Below are 20,688 nucleotides of genomic sequence, written 5' to 3' on the forward strand. Positions count from 1 at the left end.
GCCTTTGCCAAGGGGCTGCTTCTGCAGACGGGCTGTCCCAAGCAGAGGCTGGGGGCGTGTGGAGGCTCACCCACTTCCAGATCCGGCCCTGTGACGCTGGCTTTCAGTAGTGTGCACGTTGGAATTACACGAGGAACCTTTCCAAATGCAGGCCTTGGGCCCTACTCCAGCTGCCTGCGTCAGGCTGTTTTAGCGGGGGAGACTGCCCAGGTAGACTCCCACCCTGGCCCAGGCCTTCGGAGCTCAAGGGTTGTGCTGCCCTCTGGTGGCTGTGGGGGAGACCAACAGCTGACCCAGCCTTCTGCCTCCCACCTGTCTTAGATCAGTGCTTGAGAACGTGGCTGGAGTTCCCCACTAGCCTGGGGTGGGGGTGGGGGGGTGGGGGGAGGTGTCTGAGAACGTCTCTGCCTTCTAATCCAGCCAGCACGTCTTCTGGCTGGCTCTGAACTGAGGAGAAACCCCGGATCCCCTTGGGAAGGTCCAGGAAGGGCAGGAGTGGACGGGCACAGCTCTGCTGTCAGCACTGCTGTGGGGGCAGCTGCAGCCCCAGTCTGCCCTGGTGTTTTTCTCTCGCTCTTTTCTCCATGCCGGCCTTTGCCTCTAGACTGAGAAACCGGGCTTGACTCAAGTGGCACCGGCAAAAGTGATCATGGCAGTTCACTTAGCCTGACCGGTGCTCTGGTGGGAAAGTGGTGTGTGAATCTAGTCCCTGGCAAGCCTGGGAAGAGGGGCAAGGTAGAGACTCTGGCTGCCGGGGTTTCTTTGGTGAGTCCGCTCACTTGGCTGGACACAGACGGATCAGGAAAGATTCCTGTTGCTACTGGGCTGGTGGCCAGAGGGAGAGAGGACGTGTCCGTAACTGAAGCAAGGTGGATAGGCTTTGGGGACAAGCGAGGCACAGATTCGGTGCTGGGGGAGCGATGAGGTGCTGGAGGAGCTGGGTGCTCTGCTCTGCAGGGAATCAGGAAAACTGTGGGGCTGCAGCTCCCGTTGAGCTGGGCCTTGGAGGCTGGGTACATTTGGTTCCTTGGAAACCGGGAAGAGGGAATGGCCCTCTTTTAAGCAAAAGCCCAGCGGCTATAAACGCTACAGTGAGGCTGGGTGCAGTGGCTCATGCCTGTAATCCCAGCACTTTGGGAGGCCAAGGCAGGTGGATCAAGGTCAGGAGTTCAAGAACATCCTGGCCAAGATGGTGAAACCCCGTCTCTACTAAAAAAAAATACAAAACTTAGCCAGGCATGGTGGCGGATGCCTGTAATCCCAGCTACTTGGGAGGCTGAGGTGGAGAATTGTTTGAACCTGGGAGGCAGAGCTTGCAGTGAGCTGAGATCATACCACTGCATTCCAGCTTGGGTGACAGAGTGAGACTCCGTCTCAAAAACAAAAGAAAAAAAAAAAAGCTACAGTGAATAGTTGAGTTTGCCTAGGAAGCGTGGAAGTGAAATCATGTATTTTGAGCTGGGTCATGACTTGTCACTTAAGCAGAGGTGAGCCCTTGAAAGGTTTTGAAGAGAAGCGATGTGGCAGCCATACTGTATGTTCCACGTCAGACTCCAGGGAGGCCGTGAAACCCCCAGAGCACAGCTTCTAAGAACGTGCCCACTCTTTGGCACCTCACTTCCCCCAACCCTGCCCTGCTCTGAGGTCTGTGCTGTGAAGGTGGCAGAGTAGACTGGACGGCGGGGAGTGGGACTGTCGTCATCAGATGAGAGCTAACAGTGGCAGAGGGTAGGCAAAACACTTGTGTCTGCAACATAAGGTGAGATTTGACAGCTGACTGAGGGCGGGAACAGTAGCCAAAACCAGAAAAGCCAGAGGGAAGTTGCAAGCACAAAAAAAAGTAGAAGATTTAATGGGAGAAATAACAATAGCTGGCATCTATTGAACACTTACTAGGAGCTAGGTACAGGCCCGTTCATTCATTTATACAATTAAAACTTTTTTTAAGAAACAGGGTCAGGCCGGGCGCGGTGGCTCAAACCTGTAATCAGCTGGGAGGCGAGACAGTGGATCCTGGTCAGGAGATAGAGACCATCCTGGCTAGCTGCAGTTGAAACCCGATCTCTACTAAAAATACAAAAACAGCGAGGTGGTGGCGGAAGCCTGTAGTTCCAGCTACTGGGAGGCTGAGGCAGGAGAATGGCCTGAACCTGGGGCCGGAGCTTGCAGTGAGCGAGATCCAGGCCACTGCACTCCAGCCTAAAGAGGCTGACAGAAGTGAGACTCCGTCTCAAAAAAAAAAAAGAAAAAGAAACAGGGTCGTGCTCCATTGCCCAGGCTGGAGGGCAGTGGTGTGATCACAGCTCACTGCAGCCTTGAACTCCTGGCCTCAAGGAGTCCTCCCACCTCAGCCTCCTATGTAGCTGGGATTAGAGGTACGTGCAGTACACCTGGCTCCCTTTGAAAGTTTTTTGTAGAGGCAGGGCACAGTGGCTCACGCCTGTAATCCCAGCACTTTGGGAGGCCAAGGTGGGTGGATCACGAGGTCAGGAGTTCGAGACCAGCCTGACCAACATGGTGAAACCCCATCTCTACTTAAAATACAAAAATTAGCTGGGTGTGGTGGCGGGCGCCTGTAATCCCAGCTACTCAGGAGGCTAAAGCATGAGACTTGCTTGAACCCGGCGGCGGAGGTTGCAGTGAGCCGAGATCATGCCACTGTACTCCAGCCTGGGTGACAGAGTCAGACTCCGTCTCAAAAAAAAAAAGTAGCTTTTTGTAGAGGCAGGGTCTTGCTCTGTTGCTGGTGCAGTCATGGCTCACTGCAGCCTCTAACTCCTGGCCTTAAGCAATCTTCTGTCCTCCGCCTCCCAAAGCGCTGGGGTTACAGGCATGCACTACCACACCTGGTCCCTACAATTGTTCACTGAGCACCTACTGAGTGCCTTGCATTATTTTAAGTGCTGGGTATTTGTCAGTGGACAAAACAGATTAAAAAATCATAGCCCTTAGGGAGCTTAGCCTCTAGCAGGGGCGTCAGACAATAACACAGCAAGTGTTGAGGAAGAAACGGAGGCGGCAGGGAGCGTGGTCGTTGAGCTTGGCCGACATGGAGCGGCGACAGTGGTACTCGGGCAGGGGCAGCATGGAGGCTGTGGTCCAGGGGAGCAGGACTGAGGGGCAAGGAGGAGATCTCCGGTCAGAAAGGCAGGAGAGATTCTCCAGGGCCTTGCTGGTGCCAGTGACAACTGGGGTTTTCCTGAGACGGGACTGTGAGGAATGGGGGCTCTTGGCGAGGAATGGGGGCTCTAGGCAAGGAATGGGGGCTCTCGGCGAGGAATGGGGGCTTTCGGCGAGGAATGGGGGCTCTCAGGCTGGAGTGGGCGAAGGTGGGTCCGGGATGCTGTCTGCCCACAGGGCCCCTTCCCCAACGGCTGCCCAGGCCAAGGCCAACCCTGCTGGGTTGTGTGGTGTGAGCCATGAGGCTGCTGCCAGGCTCGTACCTCAGGCGTGGTCGTGACACCCCGGCTTCACTGACCCTGCCCGTGGGGACATGGTGCCTGTGCGTGGGAACCTAGGCCTCAGCCGAGGCCCTAAGCTCTGGCACTGCCCAGAACTCAGCTCAGCGCTGGTACCCAGCCCGCCTGCCATGGCCCCGGTGGAGTGGAGCCCGTGTCCAGTGGGGGCTGGCGCTACACTGTGGGGTGAGGGGCTGGCCTTGTCCCATCGCAGACCTGTCCTTTCCTGGGGCAGGGTGGTGTGGGAGACGGTATCAGGGCCATTTGCTGAGTCTGCTCTGTCTCTGCCGCCCCTGCCTGAACACTCAGATTCTGAAAGCCAAGAAGACGTCATCCGGAACATTGCCAGGCACCTCGCCCAGGTCGGGGACAGCATGGACCGTAGCATCCCTCCGGGCCTGGTGAACGGCCTGGCCCTGCAGCTCGGGAACACCAGCCGGTCGGAGGAGGTGAGTGAGGGCCTGAGGACCATGTGGGCAGGTAAGTGAGCCTGTGGGGGCTGTCCCCTGCCTCTCACCAGGCAGCCCACTGTGGCGTGAGGCCACTCAACTCGTGACTGTCCGTTCCAGAACTCTGACGAAGGAACTGGACACAGGGCATGGTTCATTGCTTTTCAGAAGAATTCAGCTGGTTCACATCGAGGAAACCTGAACCTTCAATCAGAGTAAAGAGTTTAGGGGTAAAAGCCTCTAAAAGATGAAGGAAGCATGTTTGGCTGACAGAAGTAACGGGCGCTTTCTTGGGTTGTAGGGAGTTCAATAGTGGTGCCAGTGAGAGCCGTAAGCCCTGGGGTGCCACCTGCTGGTCTGCGGGGCTCCTTGGTTGGAACCCACACAGCTTTCTGAGCTCTACCGTTTGCTTGGCACTGTGGGGGATACAAGGTTGGTCCGGGGCACCGTGTCCACAAAACACTTAGCGGGAAGGAGAGCTACATCCTCCAACTGCCAAATACAGACCTGTAGCGATGGGAGCTGAGAGGAGAAAGTTCCACTTTTTCGACTCTGCCAGCTGAAAACGCAGGCGTCCTCACCTCCTAGAAATCCAGTCATGCTTCTGTTCAGCAGGGCCAGCCTGTGATGTCCCCAGCAGCTGCCTAGAACGCAGGAGTGGCCGGCACACTCCCGTGTAACTCTACATGTGTGCCAACGGGCCTGACGGTCCTCGCCAGCCTCATGGTCTGTGTCCAGTACCCCCCATGCAGTCCCCTTCCTCGCCTCCATTCAGCTAGGTCTGCACCAATAAAATGGGCCTGGGCCTAAGGTGTCGCAGGTGGTCACTAGTTCTGGACTTGAAGTGCCTTGGGCGCAGGGACGACGAAGGCTTCTTGTATCCCATCACCGTCTAACAGTGAGCGCAGGGGCTCAGCACACATGCGTTTGCTTAACGAGCCCCCTGCAGGGAGTGATTGCAATCTTCCCTTTCCATTGCCTTTCAGAACTCAACTGCTTCTCATTCTTTCAGCCCAGCAGCCCTGGATACTTAATCAGGACTTCCCTTTGAAGTGCTGCCTCATACTGGGGACTGTGTTTCCTTTGAGAGGGAAGAGTATTAGTGAACCAGGTTGTGTGTGCCCCTCTGTGCAGGACCGGAACAGGGACCTGGCCACTGCCCTGGAGCAGCTGCTGCAGGCGTACCCTACAGACATGGAGAAGGAGAAGACCATGCTGGTGCTGGCCCTGCTGCTGGCCAAGAAGGTGGCCAGTCACACGCCGTCCTTGCTCCGTGATGTCTTTCAAACAACGGTGAATTTTATTAACCAGAACCTACGCGCCTACGTGAGGAGCTTAGCCAGAAACGTAAGAACCCATGAAGTCAGCCCCTTCCCTGCCTGCTGCCCATGCCCTTTTCTCTGGAAGGTTGAGAAGCCCAGCGGGGCCGCTGCCTCTGATGCCAGCACAAGGGTTACAGGCTGTCCTGCTCGGGTTAGGTTCTGCTGTTGTGAGCAAGAAAGCTATGTGTGGAAGGTGGTGAAGGGCACCCAGAGTCCTCTCGAGCTTTACCAGCTTCCTATTGGAGACGTGCTCCACTCAGAGGGGCGGCAAAGGCTCATGTTGCACTCCTGGTGGGGTCCTCACAGCATAAGCAGGTGCAGAGTGGAAGGAAAGGGCTGGAGGGCCCACAATGAGCTTTTCAGACTGTTTGCCTTGTCATAAAAATAAGTGTAATGTGGCCAGCCGTGGTGGCTCATGCCTGTGATCCCAGCAGTCTGGGAGGCCGAGATGGGCAGATCACCTGAGGTCAGGAGTTCCAGACCAGCCTGGCCAACATGATGAAAGCCCATCTCTACTAAAATACAAAAATTAGCCGGGCATGGTGGTGCACACCTGTGGTCCCAGCTACTCAGGAGGCTGAGGCAGAACTGCTTGAACCCCGGAGGCAGAGGTTGCAGTGAACCGAGATCGCACCACTGCACTTTAGCCTGGATGACAGAGCGAGGCTCCATCTCAAAAAAAACGGTGAAATGTGAACCAAAACGAGTAGTCGAGAAAGGGGGGAGCTGTCTAAAATCTTTTCCAGAGCACATCTGTCCCATAACCAGGTATTAGAAGTCACCGTGTAAAGGCCGGGCATGGTGGCTCAAGCCTGTAATCCCAGCAATTTGGGAAGCAGAGGAGGATTCCTTGAGGCCAGGAGTTTGAGACAAAACTGAGCAACATGGCAAGACCCTGTCTCTAAAAAATTTATAAAAATAATTAGCTGAGGGCTGGGTGTGGTGGCTCATGCCTGTAATCCCAGCACTTTGGGAGGCCAAGGCCGGTGGATCATGAAGTCAGGAGTTCAAGACCAGCCTGGCCAAGATGGTGAAACCCCATCTCTACTAAAAATACAAAAAAAAATTAGCTGGGTGCGGTGGCAGGTGCCTGTAATCCCAGCTACTTGAGGCAGGAGAATCGCTTAAATCCTGGCGGCAGAGGCTGCAGTGAGCCAAGATCACGCCAGTGCACTCCAGCCTGGGTGACAGAGTGACACTGTCTCAAAAAAAAAAAAAAAATTAGCTGAGCATGGTGGCATGCTAGTTCACGCCATCATGGAGGCTGAGGCAGCTCGTCAGGAGGCTGAGGCAGAAGGATCTCTTTGCTTGAGGCCAGGAGTTCAAGGCTGCAGTGAGCTCATTGTGCCACTGCAGTCCAGCCTGAACAAAACAAGACCCTGTTTCTAAAAACAGAGTGTTCACAACGCTGCCCAAGAAGGGCCGGTTTTTGCGGTTGCCCCTATGTAGCAAAATCTGGCGCTTCTGTTTCATAGACCCAAATGGATATTAAGTGGATGTGTCTTATTTGTAAATTTAAAAATATTAGCGAATGTTTGGGATTTTATGATATGTCAGAAGCATTACTTCAGGCTTTGGTTTTTAAGTAAAATAGCATCTAATCCTCTACTGAGAACTCAAAAGAAAACATTCCTTATATGCTGTGGTCTTCAGTTATACAGGCATTTGAAAAACAGGAGAATGAGGCCGGGCGCGGTGGCTCAAGCCTGTAATCCCAGCACTTTTGGGAGGCTGAGATGGGCAGATCACAGGTCAGGAGATTGAGACCATCCTGGCTAACACGGTGAAACTCCGTCTCTACTAAAAAATACAAAAAATTAGCCGGGCGAGGTGGCAGGTGCCTGCAGTCCCAGCTACTTGGGAGGCTGAGGCAGGAGAATGGCGTAAACCCAGGAGGCGGAACTTGTAGTGAGCTGAGATCCGGCCACTGTGCTCCAGCCTGGGTGACAGAGCGAGACTCCGTCTCAAAAACAAACAAAGAAACAAAAACCAGGAGAATGAATATAAATCTTAAATCAGGCATTAAAGCCAGCTGAATTGTTGGAAGGAGGTAAGCCTGAGGCCATTCCTGGACAGCTTTTACCAACACCCATGTAAAGGGGGAATGAGTGGGCAAGACGTGTGCGGCTGTCTGTATGGACAGCTTACCAGAGACTGATGGCTGAGGCAGAATCGTGATTCCTCTAACCCAGCAGGGGCCTCCTGACACCGTCAGTGCCTTGGAGATGTGAATAGCCACCTCACCGCCTGAACAGCCTGTTTTTGCAGTTGCCCCCACGTAGCAGAAAGTAGGATGCACGGATAGGATTTTAGGGCCCTGGAGAACATGTTTTTGCATAAACCCCAGCTTTGCTCCGCTGTGGCACAGAGCTCTGGAGCCTGGTTTGTGAATGAGCCTAGCTGATTCTGGCTTTTTCTCCTTTCTTGCTCTAGGGGATGGACTGAACCGACAGTTCCAAAAGTGTGACTGGCTAAAGCTCGATATGGTCACAGCCATGTAGCTGCTTCCAGTGTAGACAGAGCCCTGGCATGTCAACAGCGTTCCTAGAGAAGACGGGCTGGAAGAGATAGCTGTGATTTCTGTTTTAAAGACAATGTTTTAAGCTTATAACGCATTCTAAAAGATCCACATTAATATACTTGAATGAAAATATCAATTTACACGTATTTGAATGGCCTTCGTATCATCCACACATGAATCTGCACATTCGTAAATCTACACATGGTGCCTTTATTTCCACTGTGCAGGTTCTCACTTGAAAATTAAATTGAAAAGCAGGTTTCAAGGAAGTAGAAACAAAATACAATTTTTTTGGTAAAAAAAATTACTTTTTATTAAAGTACAACCATAGGGGATGGTCTTACAGCAGGCAGTATGCTGTTCGAGGAAAGCAAGAATTGGAGAGGAAAGGAACATACCCCTTACAAATGAAAAATTCCACTCAAAATAGGGACTATCTTAATACTAAGGAACCAACAATCTTCCTGTTTAAAAACCAAATGGCCCAGAGATTCGGAACTGAAGTGCTGCACGCAAACAGTGGGACCGTCCGGCGCCAGTACGTAGGCGCTTGACCTTCTCAATTTCATCTCCCTTTGTTTGAGTCAAAAAGAACCACTTGTGGTTCTAAAAGGTGTGAAGGTGGTTTAAGGGCCCAGGTCAGCCACTGTTTACAAAATCAGGTAACTAACGGCATGCACCTTTTCTCCTTCCATGACATCAAGGCTTTGCTAAAGACATTAAGCCACGGGTGCCGGAAGCTACTGCGATGCCCCGGGAGTAGCCCGGGAAGTGTACAGAAGCTGTAGACTTCCAATTTCTAGCCGTACACTCGGCTCATCCATGCCTCAGAAGTGCATCTGGAGAGAAGCGGTTTCTAAGCATAAAAGATGAAAGAGCAGTTGGACTTTTTAAAAATTCAGCAAAGCAGTTCCCTCTCCTAGGGACAGTCAAAACCAAGTCACTTAGGTAGTACCAAAATAAACAAGGAAGAGCTTAGCTTTAGAAACAGTGCAACACTGGTCTGCTGTTCACTGGGAAGCTATGTCCTAGGAATCAGTTTAAAAGCACGACGGTGGATGCTGGGTCTGCATCACACACATTGCTGTGAACAGGAATCTCCTGTGGCCACAACAGGAGGCTACTGGAGACGCGCATGAGTGAGGGCGCTGACAGACTCATGATTTCTTCTTACCGCTTTCCTGTTCCGTGAGAGTTTAAAATCATCAGAAAAGAAAAACAAACTCTATATTGTTCAGCATGGAATTCATGCCACGCTAGGGCTGGCTCAATTGAAGTGGGCAAAAGGTTACAAATACTAAAAAGAAATGCTGCCGTGCAGTGTGAAGGCCATGGTTTGGAAATAAATCTTTCTAAAACTATGACTTTTCCTGTTTCAGAGTGGACTTTTAAAAAAGTTTCCCGACCACAATGGAAAAAAAGTTGAACCACGCTGCACCTACACACCGTCCATACATCAGCCATTATAATCAGATTCTCACTGGGGGAGGCATTTTCTTCCCAAAGGGGCTATACAGGCGTCACCCGGAACTAATGGAAAAGGGCTCTAGAGCAGCAAATGACTGGACTATCATCTCTCACTGCCTCTTCCACGGCATCTTCACCTTATTCTGTTTCACTTGAATTCATACAGTAGGCCGCCATTTTATTACAGCTTATAACAGGCCTTAGTGTAAATTCTTCCAGACCAAATCTGAGATACCATCTTGGTTGTAAAGCAAGAGCATCACCCCTTCTCCCAAAGCCAACATTATAAGCAGATTGCATTGTCTCAAACACAGCTGCTCCAGTCTTGAGCACTTCCCAGCCATGGTGACTCAGGCATATCCTGGCAGTTGGTGGATTTTGCCCTGTAACACAATCCTCGTGGAAATGACTGAAAGGTGATTTTAATTCAAAGAATGTGTTTTCCTTTCTGTTTTAAAAATATTCGAATGAAGTGATGGAAATTCCTTTGTTAAACATCAAAAGCTTTCTCCTTGAAAAGATGCTTGGTGTATCTGAAAGTCACGTGGGGTATCTGGTGCATTCATAAGGTCAAAGCATTCCTCACCTCTCCTCTTAGGATCCAGCATTAACTGCTGAGATACTCAGGGCTTCCTTAAAGGGTCACAGCACTAGCGCCTGGTTTTATTGTCCAACAACTTTATTAGTTGTGCTGACTGAGAATTGGAATATAGAGAGTCCTTTGAATGTAACGATCTTGTTTTCAGAACCTGGAGTCAAACCAATTAAGTATGGACTTACAAAGACAATAGATCATATGAAATGATACCGCCTCAGTCAAGGGCATAGAGTGACCATGTGGATAGAAAGATGAGTCCATCGATTATCTTCAGATCCCATGTGTTCTTTCTAGTACATTGCTTCTGACAGAATAACTCACAGATTTGAAGTCTGTTCCTTTCCCCGATGAAGAGGAGATTGGCCAAAAGGTAGATGACAGGAGGGAAGAGGAGCCAGAATGAGCCACAATGGTCAGTTCAGCAAAGCAGAGCGGCCGCACAGGGGCCCATGGAACTCACACAGAAAAAGGAAACATGCTGCTTCAGTAAAATGCCCGTGTTAACCTAATTATCCAAATCACCGATCAATTCTGGTATTTTTAACACGACAGCATTTGAGCCAACACTAAACTGACCTTAATTAAGGAATGAGTTAGGTAGGAAGAGGCACTTTTAATCTGGAGGAAGAACTGGAAGACTGTAATAGGAAAAATGCAGGTTTAGGAAAAAAATAAATGTTTTCCTTTGATGCTGGCCAAGGACCCCTCTACATAATACAGTTCTCTTGCTGGAAAGCATCAGGGACAGTTATTCCAAGCTCTGCAACAGGAAAGACTGTACTTTGACCTTCTTTTCCTGGGGAAAGGGAACAACCGGTAGTCTTAAAATGTCAAAACTTTTCTTCTAAATAGTACATTCATTAACTAGTTTCTTCTGGTGGTGCAAAGAACACTCCCCACAGTGAGCAGTATCACTATACAGTTTCCCGAGGAGAGGTGAGAGCGGCGGAGACTCACCTGGAGGCAGCTGCTACTTTTTAACTGATGACAAGGCCTTGCAAATACCCCCGAGAACAATTTCACTGTGCGCTCGCAGGGAAGCAGCAGTCTGGTGTGGGCTCCTGTGGCATAGACATCAAATGTGGAAGACCTGATGGTGTTACTGAGTGAGGATGCCAGGCTGAAGTGAAACAGCCTTGCGAAAAGAAAGGGAAGATGGGATGTGCTAATATTTTAGTGGCATGCACTTTCCAACTGTCCATGGAGCTCTCTTTATAGATGAGATCACTGAACGTCACTGTTCTGTACCACAGAACTGGTGTTCTCCAGCCAAGGTGATAACTACCATGATGTGCTGTGGAATGTCCTAGGTTTTCACCGGGAGGGTCTTCCAGGAGCTGACATACTTGTGGCCATACCTGGTCAACCCTCCTAAGTCCCCGACCTGTTAGAGTGTCTGTCCAGAGGCCAAGCAGTGCTTCCAGGTATTCCCCCATTTCACTCCACAGCCCTACCCTTATGATGGCATACGCAGGGGAGAAGGGACACACTCGAACAAACAGAAAAAGAGTGAGAAATGCATCTGCTGTCTTAACCCCCTTCACTTAGCACTTTGTGATCATTGCTGGGACAGATTTCCTAACCTTGTTTATAAGCAAAAATATTTAATCAAGAAAGCTAATGAAAGCTCATCAGCAATGCCTGTGGATTCTGTAACCACAAAGCATCTCACTCAATGTCTACATGGAAAACAGCTACATAATTGGAAGCTGAGACCAGTCCTGGACCTAACCCTCACTCTTGTTTTTTGTAGTAGAACATGCTTAATATTTAAGTGAGCCTATATGGTGACTTTGTACAAATTTAAGACTTCCCTTCTCCCAAGGCCCACAGCATGGCGAGCAGAGCACAGGCTGCACATCGGAATTTGTCCTGTCAGTCCTTATGCAGTAAACAACTGGCGCAACTGTTTGCAGGGGACCTGCCAATACTGCTTTGCAGGGCCAGGAAAAGGATAAAAACCGGCAAAAATCATTGCCTTGCCTCTCCTATGCTTGAGGACATTAGCAAAACTAACAAACTCTGGGCCAGGCGTGGTGGCTCACGCCTGTAATCCCACCACTTTGGGAGGCTGAGGCGGGCGGATCACGAGGTCAGGAGATCGAGACCATCCTGGCTAACACGGTGAAACCCCGTCTCTACTAAAAATACAAACAAATTAGCTGGGCATGGTGGCGGGCGCCTGTAGTCCCAGCTACTTGGGAGGCTGAGGCAGGAGAATGGTGTGAACCTGGGAGGCAGAGCTTGCAGTGAGCCGAGATTGCGCCACTGCAGTCCAGCCTGGGCGACAGAGTGAGACTGTCTCAAAAAAAAAAAACAAACAACTAACGAACTCTGATTAAGTTCCTCATTCTGTAATATGGGAATAAAAGGAATACAAACAGTGATTAGAACTGTGAAGGTGAAATAAGGCATGTGAGAGCACTAGAACCATCTCTGGCATGTTGTAAATGCTCAACTACTATTTGCTAAAAGTATAATTATCGACATGAGGTTTTTTTAGGAAAAATTATACACTCTAAACTCAAATGGATGTCATAATCAAGAGATTATCACTAAGGGCAGGTCCTGGTGCACCAGAGAAGAGGAAACATTCTGGTATGCAGCGTGTCGCTGAGATGTTAGATGAGCTAATGCTTGTGTGGGAATTTGGGCAGATGCTCTAAGTCGTGTCTGTTAGCAATCTGATAGCCTACGAGGCCGTCTTGATGGATAGGATCACCACCTCGAATTCTTGGAAAGATAAGTGTGTGTGGAAAGATGTAAGAAATTAAGAGAAAGGGAAACAACTTCTTAGCTACATTTTATTTCTATAAAACATCTCTTAAAATAATTCAAACACTGAAATGTCCACATCTCATACCTTTCAGGAGAAAGGAAATGAGCAGGCATTACTTTCATATTATTGAGGGAATCAGCTCAAAGCCTGAGGAAATTAATAGTAGCTGTGAGTCAAAGCCATGTCTCCAGATTCACAGCTCACTCCCCCAGGACAAGCCTCGGTAGGTAGTGGCTGTATCTGGTATCCCTGGGACAGAAATGCAGGTGAGAAGGGGTCTCAAGAATGCCTCGAGGGGGAAATGGGTGACCCAGAAGGTCAACAGTTGCATTTCTTGATCTAGAATGTTCTCTAGAAGGAAATGAGAGTCCCCTTAAGGCACACTGTAGGTACTGACTGATTTCTGTGGGCCCAGAATTATCACTTTAATACAGAGAGGATAAATTGGCATTCTGTTTTTTTCCCCCCAATAAATCATTACCTTCAACAGAGCAGTTGAGATGAGGTCTGAGAACAAGAACTTTTCTATAAACAAGTTGGATTTATTCTGAATCTTTCCTTTACCGTCACTTAGAGGGTATGTAAGTTGGAAGCAGGAAGGAATGACCTACTATCAGCTCCTCCCCCAAAAAGGAAGGGGAGCTTGAGAAATCGTTTTTTAAATGTATGAGCAAAAAGCAGGAGCACAGTAGGAAGCAGTCCTCATGAGGTAAGGAAGTGAAGGAAGAACGGGGATGCTGCCACATCCTGTTAACTCAGGAGCTGACCGAGAGTTACCTAGAGAAAGCCAATGGAAAACACTAGCTCCATTACCTAGCAAAATACAACTGGCCAAATCACTGTGGCTGAGTGTTCAACAGGTGGGGAAATAAAGCAGCAAGTAGCCACTTCCATACCACATTTCTTCCTTATTCTTTCCTTTTGCGGGCAGCACAGACTCAAATATCCTAGCCTCATGAGCACCTCCTTTCAGCAGTTCAGGGATGAACCTGGCTTCGATCGGCGCTTGAATCTGCTCAGCCAGTGGAGGATCCAGAGTTGGCAAGTGTTAATATTGGAACTCCAAGTATTTTATCACTTTTTTAAAATCAAGATAACTCACCAGTTTTATCTGCTCTTCACCTATGCAAACACAAATAATAGCAATTAGAATACAGAATAATCCAATGCAACTGTCAGAGCCCATGAAGAAAAAAATTGTTGCCTCGCTAATCCCATTCCCCCCACTCACCTCTAACTACTTATCCAAGTACACAAAAACCCTTCAAACATCAGTCCCTCAGTGGGACACCAAAACACAGAACATAAAGACACGCTACACGATAAAGCTGGAAAGACACACAAACACACTCCCAGACCTTGTTTTGACCAATTTTTAAATAGTATTGCTTTAGGGAGATTTTATTTGAAAACATAAATTTCAAAAAGAAAGCACATTTAAAACATCAGGTTTTGTGATCAGGGTAGGTAAAGTATTTTTATTATAAATTTCAGGATCTAAAAAATAATTTATTACATTTACTAAGACAAATCTAAGATGACCTTTTTAAACCAAGCCACATGTGCCCTGCATAGTGACGTCGTGACCCTTGGGCATGGAGAGATGCAGGTTTACTCTTCCTTCAGGGCTGGGATCAGCCAGAGGAAAGAAAATTATGCCAATGCTCAACTAGCATATACTGATTAGGACTATTCTGGTTTATTACCCTGGCATTGAAGAATTCAGGTGAAGATGCTGCCATTCTTGAACTCTGAAAGCCAAACTAGAATCTGCAGAGCAGCCTCAGTCTTAACATTCAAGCTTCTTTTTCCTACTTTTTATTTCAGTGATATTTAGGACACTCTATATTTCATAAGAGTTATGACCTAACTGGCTCTAAAAGCCCAAGAATAAAAATCCTTACCACCTAGCAAGAGACCCATAGAACTGGTCAGTAGTAAGACTGAGGTCACGTATTGGAAAAAACATACTAGCCCAGGATTAAAGACAGTGCCCATCCAGCAACAGAGATGCTGCTGGCAACTAACCATAGCGGTGGGTGACCACTGATGAAAAGTGCTGAAGAGACCTCAGAAGGTCATCTGGGTTTTCCTCCTGCCTTGACACAAGACAAATGTGTCTCTCTAGCCAGACTGACTTGCAATTGCACTCACAAGTGGGGACCCCAGGTCTCTTTCATGTTATTTTCTCTGTATACATATTTCAAAGATTCCTAAAGGCAGCATTTTTACAAGGTGGAGCTGCAGGAAGCTTCGGGGACTTGACAGGTCTGAGCAGAAGTCCAGAGCAACCCCCCCTTAATGGGATCTTAGCAGGAACCTGGGGGTGAAGAGGAACAGTGCAGTCCCTGAGAGGCAGCTGAGAGTACGGGCGAGCACCCTCACACTCCAGGATGAGGGGCAGGGGGGCAAAAAAAGAGTGGGTGCAGAGCCCAGCCTGCTCATCAGGAAAGATGAAATTCTAAGGGGATTAAGAGCTAACAAGTCAGTAGCTGAGGAGCCCACAGCTAAGCTCTCTCAGCTGGGGATTTCTATCCCAATTCCTCCTAAGTAAACCCTCTTCCGCTAAAGCAGTGGGTCTCCACAGGGGATGTTCACAAGGGACATGTGGCAATGTCTAGAGACATTTTCGGTTGTCATCTCTGGGAGGGGGGTGCCACTGGCATCTAGTGGGTGGAGGCCAGGGATGCTGCTGAACATCCCACCACAGAGAATGATCAGAATATCACTAGTGCCAAGGCTGGGAAACCCTGTCCTGGAGGGGGGCTTTACCCCTAAGTTTCTCAATTTAGCATGAGCCGAGGCCCTTGGGATTTACAGTCAGACGAACGTGAATGCCCCACCTCAAGCCCTAACATGCCTAACATGCCACTGCCACGTTGAGCAGAAGTCCCCAGTTATCCCAGAGTGTTCCACAAATGTCCAGACAGCTGCTGGAGGTTCAAATTCCAGCCAGTACAACTCCAACCTTACATCCTTCTGTCTGTCTCTCCTGAAAAGCCTTCTATTTCTTTCTCAGAGCCAGGGCTACCCCGATGGCCATTGCCAGGATGGCAACAGCAGCAGCGCCTCCAAACAGCAGTATAGACTTGCCCTCAGACAGCGGCAGGGGCTTCATCTCGCCGGCGGGGGACAGTCTAGACTTGCCCTCAGAGAGCGGCAGGGGCTTCATCTCACCAGGAGGGGACAGCTCTTCCCCAAGGCTCTCTTCCCTTGCGTTTGTCTCCTTCTCACTCAGCAGCGTTTCTGTAGGTTCCAGCGCGGGGACCACCTCCTTCACTTCAGTAGGTTCAACTGTTGCTGCTTTCACCTCTTCTTCATCAAGTTCTACAAACAGAGATGTAGCAGGGCTGGATTTCTCCACTGTGATCACTTCTGTGTCAGGTTCCCTTGTCCCCAGCAAGGAGGTGGCAGTGATATGTGGAAGCAAGGGGGCTGGGGCTTCAGGGAGGGCCTCTGGCAGCTCCCCCACTGGCAAGACCACAGAAGCCACAGCAGCCTCTTCCATGCCCTCGGGCACTTCTTCTTTCTCCACGTGCACGATGTCAGAATTAGAGGAGTTGTTCTCACTCTTCTCTCCAGCTCCGTTGCTGTCTAAGCTTTTCACTTCTTCAGGATCCATTGCAATCTGCTGCCAGGACTCAGGGCCTAGAGAGACTGGTAGGCTTTCTGTGTGCCAGCTCTGGCTAGCTGACAGCGAGACAGGTAAGCTCTCGGACTGCCAGGAAGTGGTCACAGTTGGAGACTCTGGGGGACTGACCTGTCCAGAGTTGTCGCTGGGCAGGATATAAATGTCATTGCTATCTTCTGCAGTGATTCCAGGGTATTCCTCCTCCTCCGACTCAAGACTAAACACAGTGCCCTAGAAACGAAGGACAAGTGTCAATAATAAAAATCTATTTAAAAAATAAACATCAGCCGGGCGCGGTGGCTCAAGCCTGTAATCCTAGCACTTTGGGAGGCCGAGACGGGCGGATCACGAGGTCAGAAGATCGAGACCATCCTGGCTAACACGGTGAAACCCCGTCTCTACTAAAAAATACAAAAAACTAGCCGGGCAAGGTGGCGGGCGCCTGTAGTCCCAGCTACTCGGGAGGCTGAGGCAGGAGAATGGCGTAAACCCGGGAGGCGGAGCTTGCAGTGAGCTGAGATCCGGCCACTGCACTCCAGCCCGGGCCACAGAGCCAGACTCCGTCTCAAAAAAAAAAAAATAATAAAATAAAAAAACAAATAAATAAAAAAATAAACATCAATCTGTAAAGCAAATTCCTTCCTAAACTGAAGTTCTAGGAATGAAACACTGTTTAAATCTACATAGTTTCTGAATGGAATGCATTTATTTGTAGGCCAATGCAGAGAAACAATTTTTGACAGTCTTCTGAGCAGTTTCCTTGAAACTAAAAAATCATGAGTTAATTTACATTCAGTATAATTCACATACAGGCTGAGTGCATCCTAATCTGAAAACCTGAAATCCGAAATGCTCCAAAATCTGAGATTTTTTTTTTTTTTTTTTTAAACGGGGTCTTGCTCTGTCTCCCAGGCTACAGTGCAGTGGCACGATCTCGGCTCACTGCAACCTCCGTCTCCCAGGTTCAAGCGATTCTCCTGCTTCAGCCTTCCCAGCAGCTGAGATTATAGGCACCTGCCACCACGCATGGCTAACTTTTGTATTTTTAGTAGAAATGGGGTTTCACCAGGCTGGTCTGGAACTCCTGACCTTCAGTGATCCGCCCGTCTTGGCCATCCAAAGTGCTGGGATTACAGGAGTGAGCCACTGCACCCAGCCCAAAATTCAAAACTTTTTGAGCGCTGAAATGACATCGCAAGTGGAAAATTCCACACTTGACCTCATGTGATGGGTTGTAGGCAAAACAGTCAAAAATCTGCTTTGTGCACACAAAATATTATATATATGTTTGTATTATAAATATCGTATATTTATATTATATATTAATGTTATATAAAATTACCTTCACTCTATATGTATAAGGTACATAAAAAAGTAGTAAATTTCATGTTTGGACTTTCCCATCCCCAAGGCATCTCATCACATATATACAAACATTCCAAAAAATAAAAAAATAAAAATCCAAAACACTTCTGATCCCAAGCACTTTGGATGAGGGATACTCACCCTGTATGTTCAATGCAGTAATTAATGCAAAACAGCAGAGAAAACAAAGGCAAGACCTTGTGCTCAAGGAATGTATCACTTAGTAGGGTATAAAAATAATGCTGTGTCATAGTGAAAGTGCTATTAAGAGTTCATATGGCAGTGCTGCTTTCCTTAGAAGAAGAAGAAAAGTTCAGATGGGAAAAAGACCTCTTTGGGTAGAGGTCAGAGAAAGCAGGGAGATCACAGAAAGCTTCACGGAGGGACGAGCATTTCTATCAGGCGTCTGAAGAACGGGTAAGATTTTGGCAGGCGAAGGGTACACAGAAGACACAATGCAGGCAAAAGCACAGAGACAGAAAAACAGAGGATAAGGACACAGCCCTGTTTAATGAATGCAGAGTGCACATGAAGAATAGAAGGTCAGTGAGGACAGGACCATGGAGAAACCTGAATGACAGAGAGCCAAGAAATACGGACTTCATCCAACAGGCGATGGTTTGTCACTGACATCTCTGAGGTACAAAATTACAATCAGAGCTTTGCTTTAAAATTCCTCTGATAGCAAAGCCAGAATGGAGAGATGCTGCAGACACAGAGACTCTTGCTTCTTTCTTCAGGAAGTCTGAGTGAAAGCAATAAAGCCCTACAGCGCAGGCTGTGTGTCTATGTCTATTAATAACAGGCCACCGCGTGCCTACTGCTTATCACGGCTGTGTCAGGCACAAGGGCTATGAGGAAGAATAGGTCTATTCTTACAGAATTTACTAGGCAGCTGTGAAGACTGACATATGAATAACTTAACTTCAATACGATACAGAAAGCTTTATGACAGGTGTATGCACAAGGGGCTAGGCCAACCCAGAGGGTAAGTAAGGCACAATAAAAGGACAGAAAGAGAACCAATGGAATGGCATGTCACCAAGATGTACAGAAATTGTCATCCAAAGGCTAGACAACACTCATAAAAGCTACAGGGAATCTGAATAGAATATGTAAAGCAATTAATTTCTACTTCATTTTACGATGATGGTTGCTATTCGTCTAAAGTAGAATAATTTCATTCTTCAACCAAGACCAAAAACTTTCTACATATATCAAGGATCTAATATAAATCAGAAGTCTATCAGCCCCATAAAAAAGGAAAAAATACAAATAAATCACACGACCATGATGTCGGCATCACACTGCACCACATTCTACCGCAACCCTTGCTCCAACCACTTCAGAGGCCATGGTAAGCATCAAGCATGTTCTATGAATATGGAATAAGCAGGGGGGTAAAATAATATGGCATGACCACAACATTCACAATCAAAAACAACTGGCTTGTATCCAGCTCCAGCTGTGCACCAGCTGTGCGAATCCGGACACCTTGCTTGGACTCTCAGATTTCAATTTCTTCACAAATAAAAGGGGGATGACTGACTAGGTAGGATTGTTTTTGTTTATTTTTAGAGTTGGGGTCTTGCTCTGTCACACAGGCTGAAGTGCAGTGGCAGGATCATAGCTCACTGTGGCCTCAACCTTCTGGCCCCAGGGGATCCTCTCAGCCTCCTGAGTAGCTGGGAGTAACAGCATGGGCCACTGCACTCGGCTAAGTTTTTTTATTTTTTGTACAGATGAGTCTCTATGTTGCCCGGCTGGTCTCAAACTCTGGCTTCAAGCAATTCTCCTACCTCGGGTGTCCCAAAGTGCTGAGATTATACGTGTGAGCCACCACACCCGCACCTGAGTCCACTTTTAAAATGAGGTATAGTTTTTTCTTTTGGTTTTTTGGTTTTTGTTTTTGTTTTTTGAGACGGAGTCTCGGCTCTGTCACCAGACTGGAGTGCAGTGGAGCGATCTTGGCTCAGTGCAACCTCCATCTCCCAGGTTCAAGTGATTCTCCTGCCTCAGCCTCCCAAGTAGCTGGGACTACAGGCGCACGCCACCATGCCCAGCTAATATTTGTATTTTTAGTAGAGACGGGGTTTCACCATGTTGGCCAGGATGGTCTCAATCTCTTGACCTCGTGATCCGCCCTTGTCGGTCTCCCAAAGTGCTGGGATTACAGGCATGAGCCACCGCGCCCGGCCCAAGGTACAGTATTTATAGGGCTTAGATTAGTACTTTGTATATAGGAAGTAATCAGTAAGTTCTGCTATTTCATAACTTGTTTATGTTTGTGTTGTCATTTTAATTGTTGTCTTTGGTGGTATGGTGGTAGGACAAAGAGCTATTTTAAAATACCAACTGGATGGGACAATAAGAAGGTGAAAACAATTGGAAACAATACCCTTCCTTGGCTAAAGAAGGTAATTTACAAACTTTTCCTTCCTCCTCCATCTCTTCTAAATAGAGATAATACAAAATTGGAAAGTAAAATATGTCTTTAAAAATTACAATACTGTAGTATACAATTAGGAAAATTGGAGGGCCCATTGGCTTGGAAGAGAGAAAGGGCTTCTAGGCCTCCAAGCTTTTGAGGATGACAGCTTGCCCCAGCCTCAGGGTAAGGACCACTGGAATGGTCCAGAAGAAGATGCATTCAGGAGAGGGAGAAAGGGAGAGGGAGAGAGGGAGAGAGACAAATAGAGAGAGACACACGGAGGGTTTGGTTCAGCTAAGTAAGAAAAAACATGGAGATCCTAACCTGTATTTAACTACTATTAAAAAAGAACTAAGTACATTTTTAAGTCCAATGTGGAAGGAAGCCCATATTGTACAATACCCCTACATAAAAAACTACAAAGTAGGCCGGGCATGGTGGCTCACGCCTGTAATCCCAGCACTTTGGGAGGCTGAGGTGGGTGGATCACGAGGTCAGCAGATCGAGACTGTCCTGGCTAACACAGTGAAACCCCGTCTCTACTAAAAACACAAAAAATTAGCCGGCCGTGGTGGCGAGTGCCTGTAGTCCCTGCTATTCAGGAGGCTGAGGCAGGAGAATGACGTGAACCTGGGAGGTGGAGCTTGCAGTGAGCCGAGATCGCGCC

The 20,688-nt window shown here is 48.3% G+C and overlaps 2 protein-coding genes across 18 annotated transcripts in view; one reads left to right on the forward strand and one right to left on the reverse strand.

Moving 5' to 3' along the window:
• The window catches only part of BID (BH3 interacting domain death agonist), a 37,524-nt gene extending 28,413 nt beyond the window's left edge, over positions 1 to 9,111 (forward strand). For all 4 annotated transcript variants that reach the window (XM_031656495.1, XM_031656496.1, XM_003905195.5 and 1 more), the window contains 3 exons: positions 3,768 to 3,907; positions 5,042 to 5,254; positions 7,663 to 9,111. In XM_031656495.1, the coding sequence (XP_031512355.1) occupies positions 3,768 to 3,907; positions 5,042 to 5,254; positions 7,663 to 7,674 (365 nt within the window). In that variant the 3' untranslated portion in view covers positions 7,675 to 9,111. The remainder of the gene's footprint in view (positions 1 to 3,767; positions 3,908 to 5,041; positions 5,255 to 7,662) is intronic.
• Positions 9,112 to 12,605: 3,494 nt separating this feature from the next.
• BCL2L13 (BCL2 like 13) overlaps positions 12,606 to 20,688 on the reverse strand; it is a 98,004-nt gene continuing 89,921 nt past the window's right edge. For 9 of the 14 annotated variants that reach the window (XM_009216735.4, XM_009216734.4, XM_009216736.4 and 6 more), the window contains one exon: positions 12,606 to 16,456. In XM_009216735.4, the coding sequence (XP_009214999.1) occupies positions 15,599 to 16,456 (858 nt within the window). In that variant the 3' untranslated portion in view covers positions 12,606 to 15,598. The remainder of the gene's footprint in view (positions 16,457 to 20,688) is intronic. The other 5 variants (XR_652656.4, XR_652655.4, XR_002515289.2 and 2 more) reach the window with 3 other exon arrangements.

This window comes from Papio anubis, chromosome 16, assembly GCF_008728515.1.
Source record: "Papio anubis isolate 15944 chromosome 16, Panubis1.0, whole genome shotgun sequence".
Classification (NCBI taxonomy): Eukaryota; Metazoa; Chordata; class Mammalia; order Primates; family Cercopithecidae; genus Papio; species Papio anubis.